General features: G+C 45.3%; 1 protein-coding gene and 2 long non-coding RNA genes across 4 annotated transcripts; 1 reads left to right on the forward strand and 2 right to left on the reverse strand.

Annotated features, from left to right (window-relative positions):
* Nucleotides 1–676: 676 nt before the first annotated feature.
* Nucleotides 677–6,372, reverse strand: LOC139999263 (uncharacterized). Of its 2 annotated transcripts, XR_011804621.1 has the most exons (4): nt 6,244–6,372; nt 2,316–2,394; nt 1,353–1,469; nt 677–1,043 (listed from the first exon to the last, which is right to left on the reverse strand). It is a non-coding gene; the product is annotated as an uncharacterized lncRNA (long non-coding RNA). The 2 variants fall into 2 exon arrangements; XR_011804622.1 differs by lacking the exon at nt 2,316–2,394 and having other exon boundaries at nt 678–1,043; nt 6,244–6,370.
* On the forward strand, nt 5,295–22,394 carry TTLL10 (tubulin tyrosine ligase like 10). Its single transcript, XM_072026756.1, is given in 14 exon segments — nt 5,295–6,475; nt 6,597–6,703; nt 7,137–7,243; nt 9,926–10,091; nt 10,979–11,097; nt 11,843–11,963; nt 12,627–12,712; nt 12,936–13,107; nt 13,937–14,108; nt 15,522–15,662; nt 16,531–16,647; nt 20,852–20,945; nt 21,982–22,199; nt 22,201–22,394. Coding segments are annotated over 13 exon segments (1,761 nt in total). The 5' UTR covers nt 5,295–6,475; nt 6,597–6,605; the 3' UTR covers nt 22,351–22,394.
* Nucleotides 12,164–14,005, reverse strand: LOC119713416 (uncharacterized). The gene is made up of 3 exons (XR_011804623.1): nt 13,888–14,005; nt 13,710–13,798; nt 12,164–12,292 (listed from the first exon to the last, which is right to left on the reverse strand). It is a non-coding gene; the product is annotated as an uncharacterized lncRNA (long non-coding RNA).
* Nucleotides 22,395–22,404: the final 10 nt, after the last annotated feature.

Here is a 22,404-nt window from a genome sequence, read left to right on the forward strand (position 1 = left end):
AAGGAAAGATCAATGGAGGAGACTTCCAATAGATGGTGACCCTCTGCTCTAACAACACGCAAAAGTAACACTTTGACAGGAGTTTATGCCTAAATAAATACATTAAATAAATTAAATAATAAAATAAAAAGAAAATAAAAAATAAAATAAAAAATACATAAAATAATAAAAATAAAATAAAATAATAAAATAAAATAAAGTAACCACTCTTTTTCATTCACTCCTCCCCATGTCCTTATTGAATTTCCTAGGAATTCTGCACATCGACCATCCTGGCAGTAAACCAGCACAGTTCTCCTGTAACTGGTTCCTCCAGCTCCTTACTGGTTTTTGTAACTTATTGCCTTGCGTTGTTTCCTGGTTTTGATTCTGGAACAATATGACATGGGCAAGCAGGTGGGAGGTAAGGGCTGGACTTTATTGGGCTTCATGGTGCAGCACAGGCACAAAAGCTTATGGCAATGGCACCAAGCCCCAGGCTTTTGGTGGCTGATTTGGCCTTTCTGGGAGGTAGGAAGAAGAAAGTTTAAGAGCACGTGGATGAGGGGAAGGCAGAGGATGAGGGAAGGCAGAGGATGGAGGCTGGCAGGTCAGCACTGCTTTGCTGTATCACCGCGGTGCTGGCTTGCTGGGACAGCCTCAGCGATGGTAAGGAGCAGCAAGCAGATGTGTTAGCAGAGTCCTGCGAGCAGGAAAGAGAGCTGCTCCTCCTGCCTGCAGCATTCCTGCTTTTGTTAGAGAGAAACAAACATTCACAGGGCTCGCACGCAGCCTGGCACCGCTGCTTTCCCATGGGCACCAAGCGCCGAGGTTCTGCATCATTACCAGCTGGTTCCCCCGAGCTGCAGAGCAAACATCCTGCGCTCGCCAAAGCACACTCCTCCTTGTTGTAAATGGCCCTCTGCTTTGTTCTCCACAAGGCCATCTGTCGCACGGAGACAGCTCCGACAGGAGTGGGTTTCGGTGCTCTTGAAGCTCAGCATTTCCCGTGCCACTTGCAGCAAAGCACCTGCAGCACCAAAGAGCCACCGCAGCACTGCCAACTGGAAAAAAAAAATGCAATGGGGTCATCGTGGAAAGGCTCTGCCAAGCCTGGGGACCGGGGGAGGTCACTGGATGCCAAGAACAGGTCACATCTTCAAATGGGAAAAGCCAGGGGAACGGGAGGGAAGGAGCTCAGACAAGGAGAGATTATTTAATTATTATTAGGTGGCAGCAGGTAAACGGCCAAAACGTGCCCAGGTGGAGCCCTTGGTCTCTTTGTGGGAGAGGAGAGCAGCTTGTCAGCCTGTCCTCCCCCGTTAAGTGACCAAAGTCACGTACGAGAGCTGTTTGCTTTCCTCCTTGCTCACCTTTCCTTCTGCCACCGCCACTCCTCAGGCAGCACGTCACGTTGCTCCAGCGCCTCGGCCCTTCCCAGGTGGCAGCCCCAAAGCAGAACCAGAGCAAAACACCAGGAAAAGGGCTCCCTACAAAAACAGAGCGGCAACAACAAAGCAGCAGAGGGAGAGTGAGGGGGGGACATTTTCTAAGAAACAGTCCCAGTTTCCTCAAAGCGCTGATACAAGGCCAGCTGAAAGCCGTGGAAGATTTTGCAGTTCCCCGGACTTCAGGCCAAAAGCCTGAGCTTGAGCAGGGCTGCAGGTGCTGAAAACTGGTCCTGCTACAGAATCACAGAGTTAGCTTGGAAAAAAATCAAGACCATCAAGTCTAACTCTATGATAAAGCTGGCTAGAGAAACCCCGGAGTGGAGGATTTGCCCTCCGACGATGCAGGTGTGATGAGGTGGTTTGGCTTGGCCTCGGAACACAACTGCCTCAGCAGCCAGCCAGGAAGCTTGGATTTTGGGTCTGAACCCAGCGGATTTGTCTTCTAACTCCACGGCATTGTTTCAGGATTTTGGTCTGGGTTTAATCATTAATTTCCATGAGTCTGGGGCCTGCATGCCTGCTGTGCAGTGAGAGGTGGGAGCAGGGGCAGGCAGCTGCCTCCTCTTGCTCCTCCTCCAGCCCTGCCAATACCTTACGACATACACAAGCCATGCCTGCAACTTTCGTTAAGGTGGGAGGCACTAGGATGCATTATTTAATAAGCATATCCAAGTACTTTATAATTACCAATTATCAGTCAATTCCACAATACTTAAATACTTTTTTTTTTTTTTCTTTTTTCTTCTTTTTCCCATCATATAGGTTAAGAAACAAAAGCCTGGAAAAGTGTATGAGTTTTTCCTATCTCTCACAGTGGATTTCTTGCATAACCAAGGGCAGATCAGGCTGTCTGACCCAATAGCACTGCTGCACACAAGAAAATACCTGCACATGGCCCCACGAGTCCTGCCTAGGTGGGCTTCCCCCTCCCTGATGGTGCAGTAGCCCCTTAGAAAAGCACATTCTGTGAAAAAAAAAAAAAAAAAAAAAAAAAAAAAAAAAAAAACATTATTGCTAGGAAAAAGCAATGCAAAGCTAAGAGAGAAAAAAAAAAAAAAGGGCTTGACCTCATCTTGGCTCCACAGGTAGTTTGGGAATTATTTTGTGTGCCGGGCTGGGGGTAAGCAGCCTCCCAGCATTACTAAAACATTGTTTTGCGAGCGACACGCCGTCCTGACCCTCCAGTTCGCGGTGGAAAAGGGCACGGGGAGCACAGGCGGCAGCACATGAGTCACTCCCCAGGCATCTCTGAATGCAGGAGATCGGCCAGATAGCGCCCGCTCCCACGGCAGGCAGGTGGAAACCCATGGCCAATGCTCCAGCCCCCAGTGCTTGCTGAGGCTCAGCAGCTTGCCAGTGGGAAAACCCTGCTCCCCGAGCACCACGATGCTCAGGATCCGGGGGGAGAGCTGCCAAGGCTTTGCTCACCAACCACCAGTAGTTTTCCATCCTCAAATTGCATTGATTTATAGCAAGAAGCACCAACGTGATACTCCTGCAGTAAAGCACCTTTTTTTTTTTTTTTTTTTTTTTTTTTTTTTCCTCTACAGCAAGAAAACACTGCCTTGTCTTCATGCACCTTGCTTCCTTCTGTCACCTGCTTTAGGAAATAATTTGTTTATGGAGGAAGATGCAGCCCCTCTGAGCCCTGCTGGGGCTATGGGCTGTGAGCTTTCTGTTGCTGGTTGGTGAATGGCAAGGCTCAGTGGTTTGCCTTGAGGTTCAGCATAAGAAATGACACAGAACATTTATTTTTCAAAGGAATTTTCTCCCATTTAGTACTCTAATTTTTACTGGGTTTTAATTTTGTCTTAGAATTGTGCTCCTTGCTTTTGTAGTTTGGATTTCATGAGAACTTTGGAAAAGAAATACAACCTTATTATTGTATCTTCTATAGCAGAAATATTATTTCTTATACAAATCTTGATATATTTCATAGCCAAGGGACTAGCTCCTTACACTTGAACCTCATATGGATCCCACAGGATGGGAAACATGGAATGCAAATGGGCCGATCACACCGAAACAACCTGACTTTACACACTAAACAGACAAAATGCAGCAGCAAGCTGCCCCACCGTGTGATTCCCGAAACAGATGACTCAAACGTTGTTTGTGCAGCAAATCATGTCACAGAAACCCTTTGGCAGAAGAACCACCTTGAATTAAACATGTGCTGTCTTAGCATATCTATAACTGCTTGTGCTGGCAGCACGCATTCTTTTCTATTGCACGGTATTTTTTGGGCCTGGTTTTCCAGCATAATAAGGATTATACAATCACTCGGGCTGTTATTTCTTACTCTAATGACTTTTAAGCCTATTGGGCAAGTTCTATAAAACTCAGCAGATTTTGGAGGCCTCGCTGTGTTACAGTCCTGCAGGTGGGTGGAAGGGGAATGGATGTCACTTTGAAAGAAGTCGCAGCCTCTTTGAATTACAAGGTGAATTAAATATATATATACGTATATTCAAAAAGAAATGGGCAGGAAACCAAGTGTCCAAAGTGTGTGTAAAATCGCCTGTGTTAGGATCAAAAAACACATAGTACAAATAAAAACTTAAATCTTTTCTGGTAATGAATGCACATTATTAAAATATATACATGTATATATATATATATTCAAACAGAAGCAGGGAGGAAACCAGGTGTCCAAAGTGCATGTAAAATTGTGTTAGGATCACAAAATACATAGTAGAAATAAACGCTTAAACCTTCTCTGGTAATGACTCTCCCCTTTCCTTGCGCCGTGCTCAGAGGAAAACCGAGGCAGCCCACGTTTTGCTCCCTAACTGTCGGCCGCTCCCCTGCTGCAATTAGGCAACATTTCCTAGAGGGTGTAACGTTTACTGAAAGTATTTGCCGTGGTGTAGATTGCAACACGGCCGCCCTCCCACCCCACGCTGTTCTCTCTCGGTGTGACCAGGGAGATTAAGCCCCGGGTTGGCCACCAGAGGTAATCCAGGAAGGTGGAAGGTAAGGCGAGGACAGGATCCTGCCCTGCGCTGCAGGAGCTGTTGGAGCTAATCGGGGCATTGTGCGCCAGCAGGAACAGACGGAGAATGTTCCTGAAGGTCACCGTGACACCGGGGAGGAGTGCCAGGGTATTCATGCTACCTTGGCACGTCCACGTCGGAGGATACTGGGCCAATGCGGAGAGGGATGGAAGCTGTGCCAAATCCCACCTGCCAGCAGCTTTCCCCATCCCTGCTTTATTGGGGCAGAGGGGCTGTTACCACATGATGTATTTCAATATATATTTATTTATTTTTGAATTTTTTTTTTTTAAGCTGGATTTTCACCCTTCCTCCCTGCGGTCTCGGCCATGAGGAGCTGCTCCGTGGCCAGGGCTCCCCTTTTTTGCAGAGCAGATTTCAGCAGCTCAAGTGCTGCAGGCAGACGTGGCCAAAGTTCTCCATTCAGACCAGTAACCAAGCTGCTGTGTCTGCAAATGAAAGTGTGAAAGCCTGGCAGTAAATGCAGACCTTTCCAGGCTTTATCTTCTGGTGTTAACCCTGGAGATGACCCAACTCATCCTGCACACCTAGCCAAGGTCACACAAAAAAAAAAGCTATTTTTTGTTCCTATATCTGAAGGACGGAAAAATCCGTATTTAGAGAGGAATTTAAGGCTGCTTAAGTAGGCCTTTCTATCTTTATATTATTGACCGAGGCTCTGTTAAGTGTCAAAACCCTCCATTATTGCTGGTTTGGTAGCATACAGCAGCTGCTAGAAAAAAAATCAAGGTCCCATTGTGTTAGCCACTTTTCACTGCATTCAGACAATTCACAGTTTGATAAATTACTGTATCTACAGGAGTCTCTCCTTCCTTACCTTTTTTTTTTTTTTTTTTTTTAATATTAAAGTCATATAATGGTTCATTTAGTCATAAAACTGGCAATGGATGCACTCCATTTGGTAAGGATTTTATCTTGGGGAAGGACCCAAAACCATGGAGTTGCTCCTTTCCCATACTTGTCCCAGCACCCTCAGGCTCATTGAATCACACACAGGAATTTATGAAGGTTGAGGTGAAGTGGGGAATTCTCCTCTTGCCTTCCCTTTCTTTTCCTTAACATCCAATTAATCCCTGATTATTGTAGGCTCAGCTCAGCAGTAGCTACAGCTCAGTGGCACAGTAAAACAATAAAAGGGAATCAATAACCTAATTCCAGGCGAAATCTCAGTATTTATCAGTTAATTCACATTACGTATTATTGTATTTATTTTATTTATTTGGTACGTTTTAATTTATGTCTTTTGTGCCTCAGCTCGCTCTGCTCACATCTGGAGAGGTCTGACGGGCAGGATTCCCTCTGGCTGGAGCTGAACCCCTTGCCCAGTCCCACCAGCACCAGGTGCCACAGCAGGATGATGCCCGGAGCGTGCAGGTGGTGTAAAGGCACACGTCAGCACCGAACCTTGCTGCAGCTGCAGCTCTGTTGCACGGCTGCATTTGGCAATGCAGCACCCTCACCTTTGGCACACAGAGGATTTGGCTGGCTCTGGAGGGCTGTCGCATTCAGCATTTTGCTTTTGGCCTCCGAGATGCTCTTCAGGAGCTTGCAGAAGGATTTGCCTCTAAAGGAGAAGGAGGATTTAGAGCACGAATTTTACCCCGTTAGCAACTCTTTCCTCCAGTACTGGATCGACTCCAGTACCCTGTCCAACAAAGTGCTGAGCTGCGCAAACTCTGCCAGGAAAGCCACATTATGGATGAAGTATGTATATTCTGCTATTTAAATTCTATATATTCTGCTATTTAACGCCTATATATTCTGCTATTTAACGCCTATATATTCTGGTATTTTACCCGTTGTCCAACCAGTAGTTGCCTATTTGCTCAGCAGCTCTGCCACGGGACGCCTTTATCTGAAAGCACACGTGTCTGTGGCAATCCCTGCGCGTTTTTTAGAGCCAGAACCCTTGGTGTGGTTACCAGCAGTAGCCAGGCAGCTGTTGCTAGGAGCTCGGCCCGTGGTCAGAGTGCTGAAGGCTGCCTGGGGCTCCGCGATGGCATCTCGAGCTCCGTGGAGCAGCAGCAGGTTGGGTTTCTGAGCTTCTGCTCGTGCCGTGGCTCCACCACCCCTAAATCGATGAAAGAAGGCAGCCTGCGCTCTTCCAGAGCCCAAACCTGCTCCACCACAGGACCTTTTTTTTCTTTAGGAGCTCTTCATGGCCTGTCTAGAAGTCAAGTGCAAGGTCTCCCAGCTGAAGGAAGGACGGGGAGCAGTTAAAGCTCTCCAAAAGTGTTTAGAAACTGCCGAGCAAAGGTTAGAATTCCCACTACTTTTTGTTAGCAAAAAAAACGCAGTTTCATTTCATTTTCAGCCCGGAGAGAAGGGGCCAAAAGGCAAGAAGTTGTGGCTGTGCAGGATGCCTCTCTGATCTCTGTGGAGGTACGGCATGGAGCGGTTTGTCAGTAAGATGCTGAAACCTTTTTGTGTCACCTAAGGGCAGCAGTGGCCAGCTCTAAGCCCAGCAGCCATTTTCATCTGTTTTATGGCATTTAGAGTGAATATTCCAGGCCTGTCCTCCAGACGTGACTTGGAAACCCACATCCTCCCCCGCTGAGGCCACCCTCCAGAAGCTGTACATAGAAACTAGACACTATTGAGTATAGGAATAAGGCGAGGACCCCTTGCAGCCATCCCAAATCCCTGGTGGCACTGGCCAGGGGGCTGACCACGATCTTTCCTTCTGCAGACTGGGCGCCGAGATGGCCTCCGTGCCCCCCAAGAGGCAGAAGAACACCAGCCCCGTGCTACAGGGAAGGAAGCAGCAACGGGCTCAGGCCTTATCAGCTGGCAGAGGTGATTCTTGTACCCTTGGTTTAATTATTTGTGCCAAATCCTATGCCCAGCATCTGAGCTGATACCAGTATGAAGAGATCTACACCGACTAATGTGCTGGCCATTAACCAGCATGATTGCAGGCATACTGCACATAATTTATACCTTTGCAGATAAACCCTGTGAATATAAATCAGTCACTTTGCTTCTAAAATAATTCAGGACTGAAGTAATTAATATTGGCTGGCAAACATTAGTGAAATTAAAATATTTTATGCTTACCTTGTAAGTGCTTTGTTGAAAATGTGAAGAAAAAAAAAAAACTACAACCTATCCAGTAGCAAGCAGTTCATCTAAAAAAAAAAAAAAAAGATTTTATTAAGAGATAATTTGTCTCTAATGCCATAAATTTACAATGACTAAAACAATATTAATATTTTTCTGATGTATTTGTTGTTGAATTGAATTCCATGCATTGGCAGTAAAAATACACTTTTTTTCTCCAAATGAACACCTTTTTAATAAAAAGGAAAGCTTTAGGGTAGTGGTTGTCTGATGATGATTAGAAGATGATTAGATTTAGCTTTATTGTGCTGGTCAGGTATGCAGCCTGAGGTGAAATGGGCATGGCCAGGCACTAGGAATGCCCCCTGCATGCCTGGCTCCACTTACCTTGCTAGCAATTAGCTGTCTGAGGGTGCAAAACATGCCGATGAAGGCTAATGGGATGCTAAAATAATAACTATCAACAGACTCAATGAAATGAAAATTCATCTTTAACACCAGGATGTTCCATAATTAGAAAATAAGATAAGAGGCTCCCATCCCCTGGGTCTCTGTATAGAGATTAGAGAGGGAGAGACACGAACGTGTTCAGACTGATGGAGGAGCAGCCTGGAGCTCTGCAGTCACTGCAGGATAGCTCGTGTGCCTACGTCCCAGGGTAAATGGGACTGCTTAAAACCAGGTGATCTCTTAGCAATCCAGGCGAGGAGAGGGATGCTAAGAGACATAAACTCATACAGGAGGTATGACCAAGCGATTAAAGGTTAAGAATAGATAAATAAATATTCACATTCCCATCTCAAAGAGTAGCAAAAGCAGCGTGGTACCACACGGTGCTAAGGAGGGCAACAATTTCAGGTGGAAGATGCCAGCAACTAGCAGGGAGGCACAACCTTCCATGTGCTGCAAACAGCTGAGCTGTGCTGCTCTCCTGCATGCCACTTAATTGACCTGACACTTAGCGTAATAATAATATAATAGCATGGATATTGCTGTAGTGTGCAACACTAAGGGCTTTTACAGTCAGAACCCCGTGGTGGCCAGTAGAAGCAGAAATTTCAAGTGGGTCCCGCCTCGAAGAGTTTGCAATCAACTTCGTGTATTCCAAAATAAACTGAGCCAAGTGTGTGAGCCTGGTGGGAAACCGCATGGGCTGCACCTGGTGCACTGCATTCACAGAGGAGTGCAGCGAAGACATAAAATAAATGCTTGTAAAATACGAGATACCAACGCCCAAAACCTTTGCTCCAATTTGAAGGAGATTTGTCACTGGGTTAGTAGGTTTTACTCAAGCGATCACGGGATGTAATACAGAAAACAATGATAAAAGAGCAGTCCAAAGGGTAGATAACTCCAGTCTTGTCATCTGCTGGCTTCCTGCTGCCTCCTTCCCTGCTACCACCCTGTTCCAGGGGGAGCAGCACTAGGGTGGAGAAGATTTTTTGTCTATTCCCAGGCTCTACTGTTCCCAAAGGTCTTGTGCACGTGCAATAAAAAACGGAGGCGTAGCTTCTCAGTCCCTGGAACTGTTAGGCCTTCAAATGTTTTTCGTAGATGCCTGGCCAGTGATCTGCATCTCAATAACCCAAATGTGAGCTATACAAATAGTCATGAGCCGTTCATTTGCCATGCATTATACAGGAAAAAAAAAATAAAGAGGAAGGTCTGCAACTGACGTTTTCAGCCTGGTTTATCATTCCTGGAAGGGCAGCAAGTCAAAGTTCTTCGCCACTGCTAGAGCCAGATACAAGTGCTCTCGTTCTCCTCCAGAAATGACACAGCAGCACTTTACAGATTAGGCAGATCCCATTAACTTTGTATCGAAAAAAATGATTATGTCCTATATATTCATCAGCTTCTGAGCTCTGGGAGCTGAGAATAAGCAACAGAACCATGGCAAGCTCTGACATGATTAGTTTCCAATCTGAAGCAGGGTGTTTTTCATTCCCACCCCTTCAGTCACTGTCACCACAATTCCCATATGCCATTCCACTTCGTGGCTGCCTGTCGGGGACCTCAGAGCTGTCACATCCTGGGCTCATCAAAATTCCTGTTGGCTTTAAAAAATTAAAGAAATCTGTTTCAATGTACAATGTATGGCTATCACTTTTCAGAAGGCTTTTCTTGCCCTTCTTTTTTTTGCCCCCCACTCCAAGACCTGGCAGTCTGTGAGGCTTTTCTGTAGCTGATTTCTGCTCATTTTATGGCACTTTTCCACTTGATATACTACCTGATTGCACCATCAGGTTACATCAGCAATAATGTCTGAATTGTTTTAAGACTGCACCAGCAATGGCTATAAAGTCAATTTAAGTGATCCCTTACAATATTTTATTCTGTAGCAGCTGCCTTTTTACACATGCGTTTTATGGAGAAGATCCCAGATCATGTGAAGTTTCTCAATTTTAATTTTTGCAGTTATTTCTACTGCCTCTGAGCTGGAGCTTGATGAAGCCAAGCCTCACAAGAATAGAACATGTGGTAAGGCATGCCCTCGAGAAATACAGCCCGAAGTAGTGATACGAGAGGAGCCAAAGGGACCAGGACCTTATTTTTATATCAGTGGATCCAATGGAGCTGGACTGTAAGTAGGTCCTCTCAGCAAATTCATGTGAAGAATATTGTGACAATATATGAAAGCACACATCAGCCATTAGCATCAAATCAGTTCCTTTTTACTTGGTGTCTTTCTGGAGTGGCACACACGAGCAATGGTTTTAAAATAATTCAGATGGAAAGTACCTATTGAAAAAATAGCTGTGGTAAAATAGTTAACTGCTATCTCTATGCAAAGAAACTAAATACTTCTGTTTATTTGATGAAAGTTTCTCTTTTGGGGCTGTTCAAAAATCACTTGGCTACTCCACATAGCAGATCAGCTAGCATCATCACTAGAGCTAGGCACCACTGTTGTTGATCAACACATTTGGCTAAATGCAAAACAAGCAAAAAATAAGAAGAGATTTCTGCCCAAGGAAAATTGTCAGATCAGAAGTTTCATCTTTCCAGCATATTGACACTCTTCTCTAGACGCTGTCACCAGCAAGCAGCACAGAATGGCTGCTGTAAACAGCACGCTCCTTGCTGAATTTCCATAGCTTTGTCTACAAACAGCTTTTCCTATTGCTACTTGTCATCTCTCCTTGCGCTGCTCGGCAGAGGTGCCTCGCTAAGACTGGACCGCAATGCAAATCATTCCTATTCCACCGGTACCTCGTTCATCCTGCTTGAAATAACCCTGCTGTAATGGTGCAAGTTCTCATTAGTGCTGCAAAATCACCATGTCCTTAGCATCCAGGTCCCCTTGCAGCCATCCTAATTAATGTTTCCCACCTTATCCCCACCCAGGGACTCCTGGGGGTGTTAGGTCAGGCTCCCAGGGAAAACCGTAAGGAGTTCAAGGGACGGGAGCTGAGTAAGTCTTTGTTACTGGAAGGGGGGCTACTTTGCTATTTTGTTTTCCATATGCAGTGTGAGCATCTATTGCCAGCGCAGAGGCTGGCAGCGTATCTATGACAACAGAAGACAGGATTACGCGCTGAAATGGTGTGAGATCAAGTGCCGAGAGACCTATTACCATTTCAAAGAAGGTAGAGGTGCCACTGGGTCTTGAGTGGGAGAGGGCAGTGGGAAAAAACTTGAGAACGTTGGGCTTGTGGCTCCCAGGGCGGAGGAGGTCACCTGCGGGGTAGGAGAACCAGGTAACCTCAACTCGTTGGCAGACCTCGGCGGGGATATCGGAGCTGGATTGCCATGGTGATTAAAGAAAGGGTTTTAGACAAGAGAGCAGCTTTGGGAGAAAAGATACCATTGAAATGAATTAAACACAAAGCGTCATAATCGCTTCTGAAAGGTGGCCCTCCCTCTGTGGATTCGGGCCCGCGCAGGCCGCAGTAGGGCCGAGGCTGCCCTGCAGCACCGGAGCAGCGAGCAGCCTGCTCTGGCACCTCGTGAGCACTGGGCAAAGCTCTGCATGCAGAGAGTGCCCCACAGCGAGGGGCAGCCCCACAGCCTTTTCCAGGCAACGGTGCACACATAGATAAAGCAGCAAAGCTCAAGTTGGGTCACCCCATAGGCCCCCCAGGCCCGGCTGTCTCTAGGGAGAAGGGAGTCCCTAAAAGCCAAACAGCTCTGCTGTGCTGACAGCCAGCCTTTTGAGCTGCTCTCTACCCTTGGTCCCATCAGTGCATCCAAATTCCCAGGGCCCAGCCACCTCTCCCACCAGTAGTGAGAGTCAGCAGTGACCAGGTCAGCTTCACCCTCCACATTCTCCTGCATGCGGCAATGAGAACAAGCTTTTTTTTTTTTTTTTTCTTTTTCTTTTTCCTTACACAGGTGAACAGCTTCTCTACCAGATTCCTAACAACAGAGTCCTCACCAGTAAAATAGGGCTTTTATCCTGCCTGAGAGAGCAAGAGCGGGTGATGAAAAAGGTCGGCAGGAGCTCTAATTCCAAGTAAGAACTCTCACTTAGTTGAACCTTGAGCAGAAACTTATGCCAAGCAAAAGTGAGAGCACATAAACAAAGGAGCAGCTTCTTCTGGATGCATAAAAGTACAGGACACAAATTGTATGGTGTTTTATTTTCCTTATTGTCCGGAAAATCATCCTCCCCACCCTCCCCACTACTCCTCCCATCTCCCCTCCTCCAAAGTACCTACATTAAAGATTTAAATATCTGGAGTTGTACAAAGGCCAGGTCTCCAAAGACAGTGGTCGCAATAATTCCCCTCTTTTGGGTGCCTTCTCCTACTGGAAAGGTCACAACCTCTTGTGGCAGAGACACTGTAAATATAAAAGCAGTTTATTGCCATCTCTGGTCCTCTATTTTTGACATATCCATAAAAAAAAAAAAAGAAAAAAAAAGGCAATCCTATACCACGGTTACCTGCAGCCATCTCAGTTTTCAAAAGAAATGAGCATATGGAGAATGTCTTAAGGTTAAAATATATTCTTGAAAGTGGATGGAGTGAGGTAGCTCAAGAAAATAAACAAACAAAAATATCTGTCTACAAGAAGAAAAAAAAACCTCAAGTGTCTTGCAAGCACCCTTTCGGAAAGTAACCAAGGAATTAACATATTGGATAGGGTTTTCAACTTGTGTTTGATTTTCCCATAGGTTACTGAAGATGGAAGAATTCTTCCCAGAATCTTTTCGCCTGGACTTAAAAGATGAGAGAAATGCCTTTTCTGAGCTTTGCAAAGGTGAACAGTCTTCATTGTGGTAGCAACCAATTCAAATAGCTACATGTTCCTCTAAGAAATTAATTAATGTAGCCACAGTAATAACCACTGATGTCCATCGGTGATGCCTGTGTGTGTGCAGATCCATTCACTTGTTGAAGCGAGCAGTTTTCAGAGCCCAGGAACTAGCACACCGGTGTTTCCCACCCCACAGGTCACTATAACAAACTCCTTCTCTCTGCAGAAGAACAGATTTGGATCTGCAAGCCAAGCTGCTCTAACCAAGGCCGAGGAATTTTCCTCCTCAAAAACCCCGCTGCTGCCAACACCCTTCAAGCCAAGCTCCACGGCTCCGAGGGAGACCTGCCCAGCAAGAGGGTGCAGTGCAGGGCTCCCCAGGCGAGAATAGTGCAAAGGTAGAGATCGAAGCCTGGGAATCCACGCGTGAGTAGTGTGCTTAACTAAGCCATACTAGCCCCAGTGCATTATTTTGTTCCATAGGTGTTTAATATATTTATACCACATCTTCCCATCGACATATTTTTGTGGGAGAGAGGCTGTTTCTCTGGTTAGTCTGTCTTGCCTCGACACTTCAGTCATTTCAAGGCAGATCTTTGCCATCAGAAAGAGTTTACCTTTGTCTGGAAATTTAAGCAGGGCTTCAAAAGGCCAGGTGCTACCTTTCTGTACATGACAAAAGCCTTGCGTGCAGTTATTTAAACTAGGAACTAGTTTAAGCTACCCTACCTGAGTGCTCATCTTGATTTCTAATAGCAAGGAACTGGCTTAGGCTGTGAATAACGAGGCTCCATACGCCTTTGAAAACTGTTAGCACTGATTGTTTTAACAGCTTATTCTTGGTATTTGTGTGGGCATCCAGCAACCTTTGATGATAAAAGGAAACAATTCCCAGATGACATCAGACTGGCAATAAAAGCAGTGGTGCTGCATGAAGGGTTCTTTGTGTTCAGACAAAATTTCTGTATTCTCCAGTAAATATTAGTAAATCTTTAATTACCTTCTGAGACTCAGCACAGCTTCTGTTCCTCTGGAATCCGTTCCTAGCACTTCCAGCCTCTCTTCTGAGCGCCCTCTGCTGCCACTCACCTTAAGAAATGTTGAAACAAGGACAAACATCTTTGTTCCGTGGTGTGAAATGAACTGGCCGTGGGTTTTGGGGTGAGCTTTGAACATACCTTGCATTACGGCTGCCTGTTGGTGACATATCTTGCATTGCCCTCACAGGTACATCCACCAGCCTCTGCTCCTGGAAGGGAAGAAGTTTGATGTCCGGTCTTACCTGCTCATTGCCTGCACAGCACCCTATGTGTTGTTTTTTGCCCAGGGTTATGTCCGCCTGACCTGCACCAATTACGATGCCATGTCTGACGATCTGACCGTTCATCTCACCAACCAGGTGAACCAAGTGCACTTAGCTCAGAAGAAGGGGAGGAGAGACTACAGAGAAGGGAAGCAAAAAAAGCCTTGAAAGGCTGAAAATATGCCTCGTGCACCCATGAAATGGAGGCTGAACAGAAGTAGTACTCTCTGCCATGGACCAATTTTGTGCTTATGCTGACAATTTCCTTCCTTGGACCTCTTCCTCCTGGCATTTTTCTCTCATATATCTGTAGAGATGAAGCCTTTGACAGGGGCTACCTAGCACAAACGAGCCTTAGACTTGGCTAAGGATTTTGCTGATCTTAAAGGATTTTGCTGTGTTTAAACGTGATAATCATAATGATGTAAGATGCAGATGTGTTCTCCAAGAGCCGTCACTCTTAAATCTCCACCTTGGCTTCTCAAATGAGACTTACGCACCAAGACTCCTTTGGCACATATTCCCATCCCATTTTGTCATACAAAATAGAAGAATTTCTTAATTAAAACTACCTGAGGTTTTTTTTTTTTTTTTTCCTTTATATAAGCCACTTCAGTAGTTAGAACTGAACTTAATTTAAGAGAATGAAAAGAATTGGAAGGGAGAAAACAGTTTTGCTTTTAAAGCCCCTCTCCCAGTATAACACTGTATTCTGAAAATGGGCAAAATATGCATTAGGGAGCTATGAGAGAAGCCCGCTTCAGTTCTTGTTGGAGTTTTACAGTTCCTGTAGGAGCACAGTTCAGGACAGCAGATTATAGCTGCTTCCTGCAATATATGCTATTATCAGTACGCTGCTTGTTTTCCTGGAATAGTTTGTTTGCTCAGGTAGAGAGCTATCCACTCGGGAATTCAGGTGCTTGGGTAGGATCCCATGGCACAAGCGACATTAAACAAAGGACAGGTGTTTATTAGCAGAACATAAATTACCTAGGTTCCTGCTGGGAGGAGGGAAACTAAATTTACAGGAGCAGCTGGTAATAGGCCAGGCCTCGAGTCACAGTTGATTCCGCCCTTGTTCCCCTCCTACCCCAGGAGTGATAAGCTCCAGCTGACCTAGGGGTTAATGAGACAGTGGAAGAGAGGAATTGTTTGGAACCAGACTTGGTCCAAAGAATATCATGACTATGATTTGAAAACACCTCTGCCCATCTGCCAAGCACTGATGCAGATGCATCATACATGCACACAGAGAAAACACTGCTTTGACAGAGCTTGGATAGCTGTCTCCATGCTGTCCATGTGTCAGGCACATCTCTGGGGCAGTGCTCTAAGTGACTCCCAGTGCACTTGCTCAGATTTATATCTGCTGGTGAGGGGCTCTCATCCCTCCATGTCAATAACGTGATCCTGGGGTTCCTCTCAGCTCCAGCTCCTTGGAAAAACTCGGGGTGCTTTGATGTCTGCCAGAAACCTAATCCTCCCTTTGCTCTGTCCCCTGCCTTGCAGTACATGCAGAAGAAGAACTCCCTGTACAGCCAGCTGAAAGACGAGACGGTTTGGCGGATGGAGCACTTCAACAGCTACATTAATGAGAAGTTCACGAAAACCAACAGCCTCCCCAAGGACTGGGTTTTCACCGTGTTTACTGTGAGTGCAAGCGAGTGTATGGTGTGAGTCTGCCTAATTAGGGTGACTGGAGTAGGGAGGAAAACCTTCAGTTCAGTGGAGTCCCTAAGGAAATGTATGCACCGAGCGAAGAGGTATTGATGGTCCCATGGTAACCATTTGCCTGCAGATGATAAACACAGAAATCAAGACACACAGAGTTTAATTTTAGTGGTTAATAAAATGGGTAAACTGCTGATAAAGAGACTGTGAATGTACGTGCTGGCATAAAAACACAATTCGGTCCTTCACGTTCCTCACCCAGTGCTGTGGTCCTGCGCTGAAAACCAAGCTACACATCAGAGAGACCTCTTAGCCTGCAAAGGGACTACCCTTACAGTGGTCTCTTCCCTGTCTGGCTTGGTCTTCTCTTCACTTTTGACACGACTTTGCCACATGAAAAGCATATCAGGGCCTGAGATCTCTCATGGAGGAGAGATGAAAGACTCAGCTGGCTTGATTTCTCACCATCTTCCTGTCTCACAGAGGAAACGCAGCAAAGAAATTATCTGAGTGCATGAGACTTCATCTCATCAGCCTGAGTCTAACGATGCCTCACTAAAAATCATCATTAAAAATTGCATAAACAGCCCATTCTGAGTAAGGGACAAGGGCCGAGATCCCTACAGGAAACAATTTCTAGAGAACCAATTTAAAGAGGGGGCTTCATCAACTCAAAGTGGACAGGCATAAAGTGTTAAAACACAGCAGCCCTCCAAGTCTAGAGAGGGGCTCTGCTAGAGGCAGGGGAAGAAAAAGTGTCCCTAAACCAAGAGGACAGCAGTGATTTGCAGTCACTCCCGTGCCCTTGGCATTGACGGTGCTGTTATCCCCGCTCCCTGTCTTTCAGAAGAGGATGCAGCAGATCATGTTGCAGTGCTTCCTGGCGGCCAAGCACAAACTGGATCGCAAACTGGGCTACTTTGACCTCATTGGCTGCGACTTTTTAATCGATGAAAACTTCAAGGTATGACTAAAATATTGCCAAATGCTAAGTATGATATTGTCCAGGTGTCTAATGCCCACGGCGCAGAATGGTTGACACAGGCTTTGGCACTAGGAATTAAATAGAGGAGACATTCAGCCAGCTGTGAAGGATTTATTTTTTTCCCAGTTCCATTGTCCAGCATCAAGACATGGCACCTATACAGCCTGCACATCTACTGCACAGAGAAACCCTGGCATTAACAGCTCAGGAGGGGAAGAAAAATATTTACTGCAGCAGAAACTGTTCTGTGCAGAATTTTCTTGGTAAAATAGCGTTCACAGCGAGAAGCATGGGCATCGTGATGTCCACTCAGTTGATAGCAAACATATTGGAATTTTAATGTCCGCTCAGATTGTTTATCTCTCCAGAAACCAAACATGACAGGCAATCAGCCAGCACAAATGATTTTGTAATGCTGCTAATGTCACGTGGAGTCTACTGATTTACACGAGCTGAGTACCCAAGAAAGGACTCGCCTTCAGCATACGGCAGAATCAGTCATTATCGATTCCCATGTCAGCATCAGCACCTCCACGTTCATTGTAGGTTTAGCATTTAGCAATAGGTCAGCCCGCCGAGTCTATAAAACCTGCTAGAATTACAGTTCAAGCTCGTGAAGAGTGAATGAAACTCAGGCAAGAAAAGCCAGGAGAAAGGGAAAGGGAAAGGCTAAATACAGCGACTGAGCTGCTTCAAAACCCACCTGATCTAAACATAACAGAAAGCCATCTGGCAGATTCTGCTGTTGCTAAAGCAGAAAGGAACTCAAACATATTCCAGCAAAGGGCAGTGGGAACAGCAAACCCTATGAAAGAATGGAATTAATGTATGCAGCGCCCAGACAATAGCCTCCTTTGTCTGGGAAGTCAATGGCAAGGAGGAGTAAATGGGAAAGACACAGAAAGTGGTGCTTCTCGAATGTCAGAGGCAATTGTCTTTTGCAATGTTGGCATGCAAAGTCCCGGCTGTGTAAACTTTAAGTAGAATAGAAGATCCAGTGTCACTCTATTGTGGCAGTCCCTACCTGGCTAGTTAAAAACTTGAGTATTTAAAGACCATTACATCCCTGTGCATTTTACATACGGAGAGATAAATATGTTTCTTGACAAGTGCTATCGGTAAGAATGAGGAGGATTTCTGGACGCTTAGTGGTGATGGAGTCGGTTGGAACCTGCAACATGCATTTGAGAGAGGGTAAAGTGGAAATTTAGGCATTTATTTAAGCATAGGTTTGTCTATGCTCCATTGGGGAGCAATAAACCAACAGTTTTATTTTTTAACACTGCTCTGTGCAGTGAACTCTGTCCTCTGTGAGTTACCATTACAATTCCTGGTCTGACATCCTGCCCTCTCCACCTGTAATACACAACAGCCTTATGCTCCCTGGCATCCTATTTGAGGACATGTGCAGAATTTGCTTTACATTGATTTAAAGTGGTCTTGTGTTCAGTCCTAGAGCTCCTCATGCTCTTCCTTCCTCCTTATCTGAGATACAAATGCCCCCAGCATCACTCCTAATAATTCTTGAAGACTCTGCAGCATCCTGGCCCAGTCCTTGGAAGGTGCTTTCCTGCCTCAGAGTTCCCAGAAGCACAAATCATGAAAGCTGGGCCTGCAGAGAAACCACAGCTTTCTGTAGAGCTTTGCATGTTCATATGGAGACTGAGAAGAACAAAGTACTTTGAAGAGGAGAGCAAAAGTGATGGATGTGGTTTTACTGTTACTGTTTCTTTTTCTCTCTCTCTCTCTTTTTTTTTTTTTCTATTTTTTTTCCTGGAGCTTCCTAGTGTTGTATTGTAAATGCCCAAGCCACTACACAGCTTTGGACACTGTGATTTAAAAGCCCAAGGAACCTGTTTTCGAAAGCATTGCATCAGTGGTGCAAAAGGGCTTCTCCAAAGAAATGCTGGGAAGATAAAACGTATAAATTTTTCATCAGCCATAAAGAAATTCGGCTATCCATCACGAGAGAAGAGACTGAATATAGATAAGCCATTTGCCAATTTGTGATAGACGTACATAAAAAAAAAAAAAAAAAGATAACCCTCAAATCCTTTGCTAAAGAAGGGCTGGTCCCTTGGATTGGAACCGGTACCACAAGGATGCTGCAGAGCTGGATGTGCCCACACCACACAGAGCACAGAACAAGTTATTTTATTCCTGTTTCCGACTGGCATTTCTGTGCTGCTTAAAGCTCCAGCCAGAGGTCAGGCCCCCAGCACACCTGCTGCTAGAGAAACTCAGAACAAGGCAGCCCTGCTGCGGACAGCTTGGGGCTCTGAGCAAATTCCAGCCAACCTCTGCAGGATCTGCTCATGCTGCATCTGGCCCTACACAAAGAACCAGGAATGAGACCTCAGATCACGGTGTAATGCAGTTAGAGGCTGCAGCTGGCATGCTGTTTGAGGGCCTATGGAAAAATCCTGCTATTTAAGGTTTTTAAGCCTACCTGTGATGCCTTGATGTGCAGTTGTTTTGGCAGGCTCCAGGGAGCAGGAACCTCATCACTAGCAGAAGCATCCAGAGCAGCACTGCTTAACCAAGCACCAACCTCTTATCACTTGGAAAGCCTAAAGAAAAAGGATAATCTATGGGTAGGAGGTCAAGAACAGATTTTTTGGGTTTTGGCTCCTTTGCCATATGTTTGCTATGAAATTTGGAGCACGGCACCTGCATACCAGATGCAAGGAGGAGTCTCAGGTTTTTTAATTGTACACAGCTCCCCATGAACATTGCAGGTAGTCACATGGATATGCAGGATCTTGGCTTTATTCTCTCTGCTTTCCCTGAAACAGAACAAAAAACATTTCTTAACTTGTCCTGGTTGTTGAAAGCATTTTAAAAACCTGGGAAACTCTTAAGTAGCACAATGTAAAAGATGCACAGTCTGATAGATGTGAACACTTCCTCCTGCTCATCAGTTTTGTTTGTTTTGAAGGAGAAGGAACCAAAACCTAGTCAAGACAATTATAAAGGTTCGTTGAGTTTGTCTGTCAGCAGAAAACCTTATGAACTTTTAATAGGAAAAAGGAAATTTACTCAGAAGAAAGTTTGCCAAGAAAAATGAATGTAACGTAGGTGCCCTCTGTTGGCATCTGCAGAGCAGGTTAGTTTTGAGCAGCTGTCCCAGTTCCCCTCTGGAAAAAAAAACACAGACATTTCACCACCCTCACTTATCAGTCTTCTCATTTGTTTCAATACAGTATTTCAAAGAAGCGAAAATTATTGTTGCATTTTATTCTCAGCAAAAACAAAGTGCAAAAGTGAAAGCTATCACGTTGCCAAAATCTACCACCCACATTTCACAGTTACGTGCAGGCAAACTCATTGCTGCTTTAGGAGGGGAAAAAAAAAAAAAAGAGAGAGAGAGAGAATATATGTTTTAAAAATTCAATTAAAACAGCCTGGGGCTGTTGCATGATTAAATATCCTTCCTGAAAAAAAAAAAAAAAAAATCAAGTAATTCCTATACGTCTTCTATACAAGATGCAGCACCATATGGCAAAGGCAGGAAGTGAACAGATGAGTTTCATTCATGGCAGGGAAAAGAAATAGTAAACAGAATTACATTTGAGTCAACTGTTTGGTTTCACATAGACTTGTAACTGGACCATCACATGCTGCAGCTAGGAGCTGCATACTTTGCCATGTCAAAGGGAAATAGAGATGAAACTTGTGTGGATACAAAAAATGAGTATCTTCTGTGGCTTCTACCTAAAACCAACACCCAGGAAATCAAGGCCAAGGGCTGATGGAGAACTCAGTGCCGTTTGCTCAGTTCTGACCCCATTTCTACCCCAAATCAAAACATGATTCCTAGATTCCTTGTATCTTTCACATGACTCAAAAAACTCAACTCAAAACCACTACAGAAATCAGTATGTTAAGAGACACAGTGCCTTTGCACGCCCATAGAGCAGGAGTTTAATCTAAAGACTATCAGCTGGAAACACAAAATAATATGTAGTGTTGTTCTCAAGTAACAAAATATATGCAAAATTGAATGTTATTTGATTCAAGTCCTTCTGAAAATGCTGTCTTACCTGCACTCTGTGCCAGGACACCTTGTTGGGATTTACTCATATTTTTACATCTCCAGGTGTTTGCTAAGCCAGTCAAATGGCATTGCTGTGACTCTGAGTGGATCCAGCCTGCTTTCCTGATTGATGTTCATCTTTCCTAGGTCTGGCTTCTGGAGATGAACGCGAACCCTGCATTACACACCGACTGCAAAGTCCTGAGGGACATCATCCCCGCTGTGGTCTACGAGAGTCTTGGTAAGTGAAGAAATCACAGTGGCCAGAGCAGATAACGATATCACCCTGCTGCTTGTCGGAGGAGATCCTTGTTGATATCAGTTGTAGCTGCAAAATAGCCTTGGAATAAAGATATCTTGCTGCTGAGTGCATGTCATATGGAAAGCACTGAAATTCTACATGACACAGATCCAGAAAAGCTAAGGTCTTGTTAGCCATGATCCCACTAGAAAGAAATAAGTGGTGGTGTTTTTTTGTGCTTTTTTTTTTTTATAATTACTTTTAGAAATGCTTTCATATAAATTTATGTACAAAAGACTAACCCTTCATACGTGACCCTGTAGGTGCACCTGCACATTTTCTCCATGCTTGTTGCTCTGCCTGCACAGAGCTGAGGTCGGTTTGTGCAACGCACCTTACACAGCCGCAGCAGTGCTTGGTGCAGTTGTAGCTCCTGCTGTGCCTTACCAATTTGGCTGACAACTGTTACCTGAACTGTACAAAGACAGAAAAAAACCCTTATGCAGCCTTATGTACCTTAACTAGAAGTGGTCCTACCTGGAGGGGTGCACCAGAAGATGCCCCTCTAGGCCCTTCTCGCCCCTGGTTTTCTGTGTTTTTCTCCGTGTGCATAAGGAGAAGCAGTAAAGGGAGCATCTCTCTCTGCATGACACATACTGGTGACAGCCTACTCATGCTTTCTTTCATAAATACAGTTACCTTGCTGTACATATCTGCCTGTATTTTGTGGGGTTATTCATATTCCGTATTGCACTGTCAACACCTATATAATATTTTCCCTACCATTTCCCTAAAGCGTTGCCAGTGGGGCTGAAGTGAATGCAAGAAGAGCATGGGGGCTGTGTTTTTATTTTCTTAGTTTCATTGTCTTAATAGTCCACGGAGGCCACAGATCACAGGCTGGAAACCACTTCCCCCCTGGCCCACACACACAGCTGCATTGTGTGCAGCTGCCTCGTGGGCAGACGCGATGAGCTCGGGTGCATGTTGTCCCCGGGGTGCTCAGACCACCTCCTAACTGCAGCTTCTCTTCCAGATCTGGTTCTCGAGATCTTCAACAAGTGCCTGAAAGGCCAGAGCGTGCTGCCTTTGGAGACACGCTGCCACTTCGTGCTGCTCTACAACGAGGACGCCGCGGACCTCGGCCAGAAGCAACTCCTGAAGCTCAGACCTGGGCTGTGCATGGGACGGTACCTGCGGCCACACACGGACAGTGCCAGCTACTTTGGGCACAGCCCCACCAAAGAGATGGACGCTTCTTCCAAAAAACTCAGTTGCTCGAAAAGAAAAGTCGCCTTGTTGCCTAAAAGGACTTGCCAACAAACCATCTCCTAAGCTAACACGTGCAGCTCCTCGACCACCACGGATAAACACACTGAGCTACCACAGAGCAAGAGGGTTTTGACAACTTCAAACATAGAAAGGAAATAAAAGCTAAGTTTCTATCTACTGTGTGTCC

The sequence above is a fragment of the Anas platyrhynchos genome, chromosome 22 (assembly GCF_047663525.1).
Source record: "Anas platyrhynchos isolate ZD024472 breed Pekin duck chromosome 22, IASCAAS_PekinDuck_T2T, whole genome shotgun sequence".
NCBI classification, from domain to species: domain Eukaryota; kingdom Metazoa; phylum Chordata; class Aves; order Anseriformes; family Anatidae; genus Anas; species Anas platyrhynchos.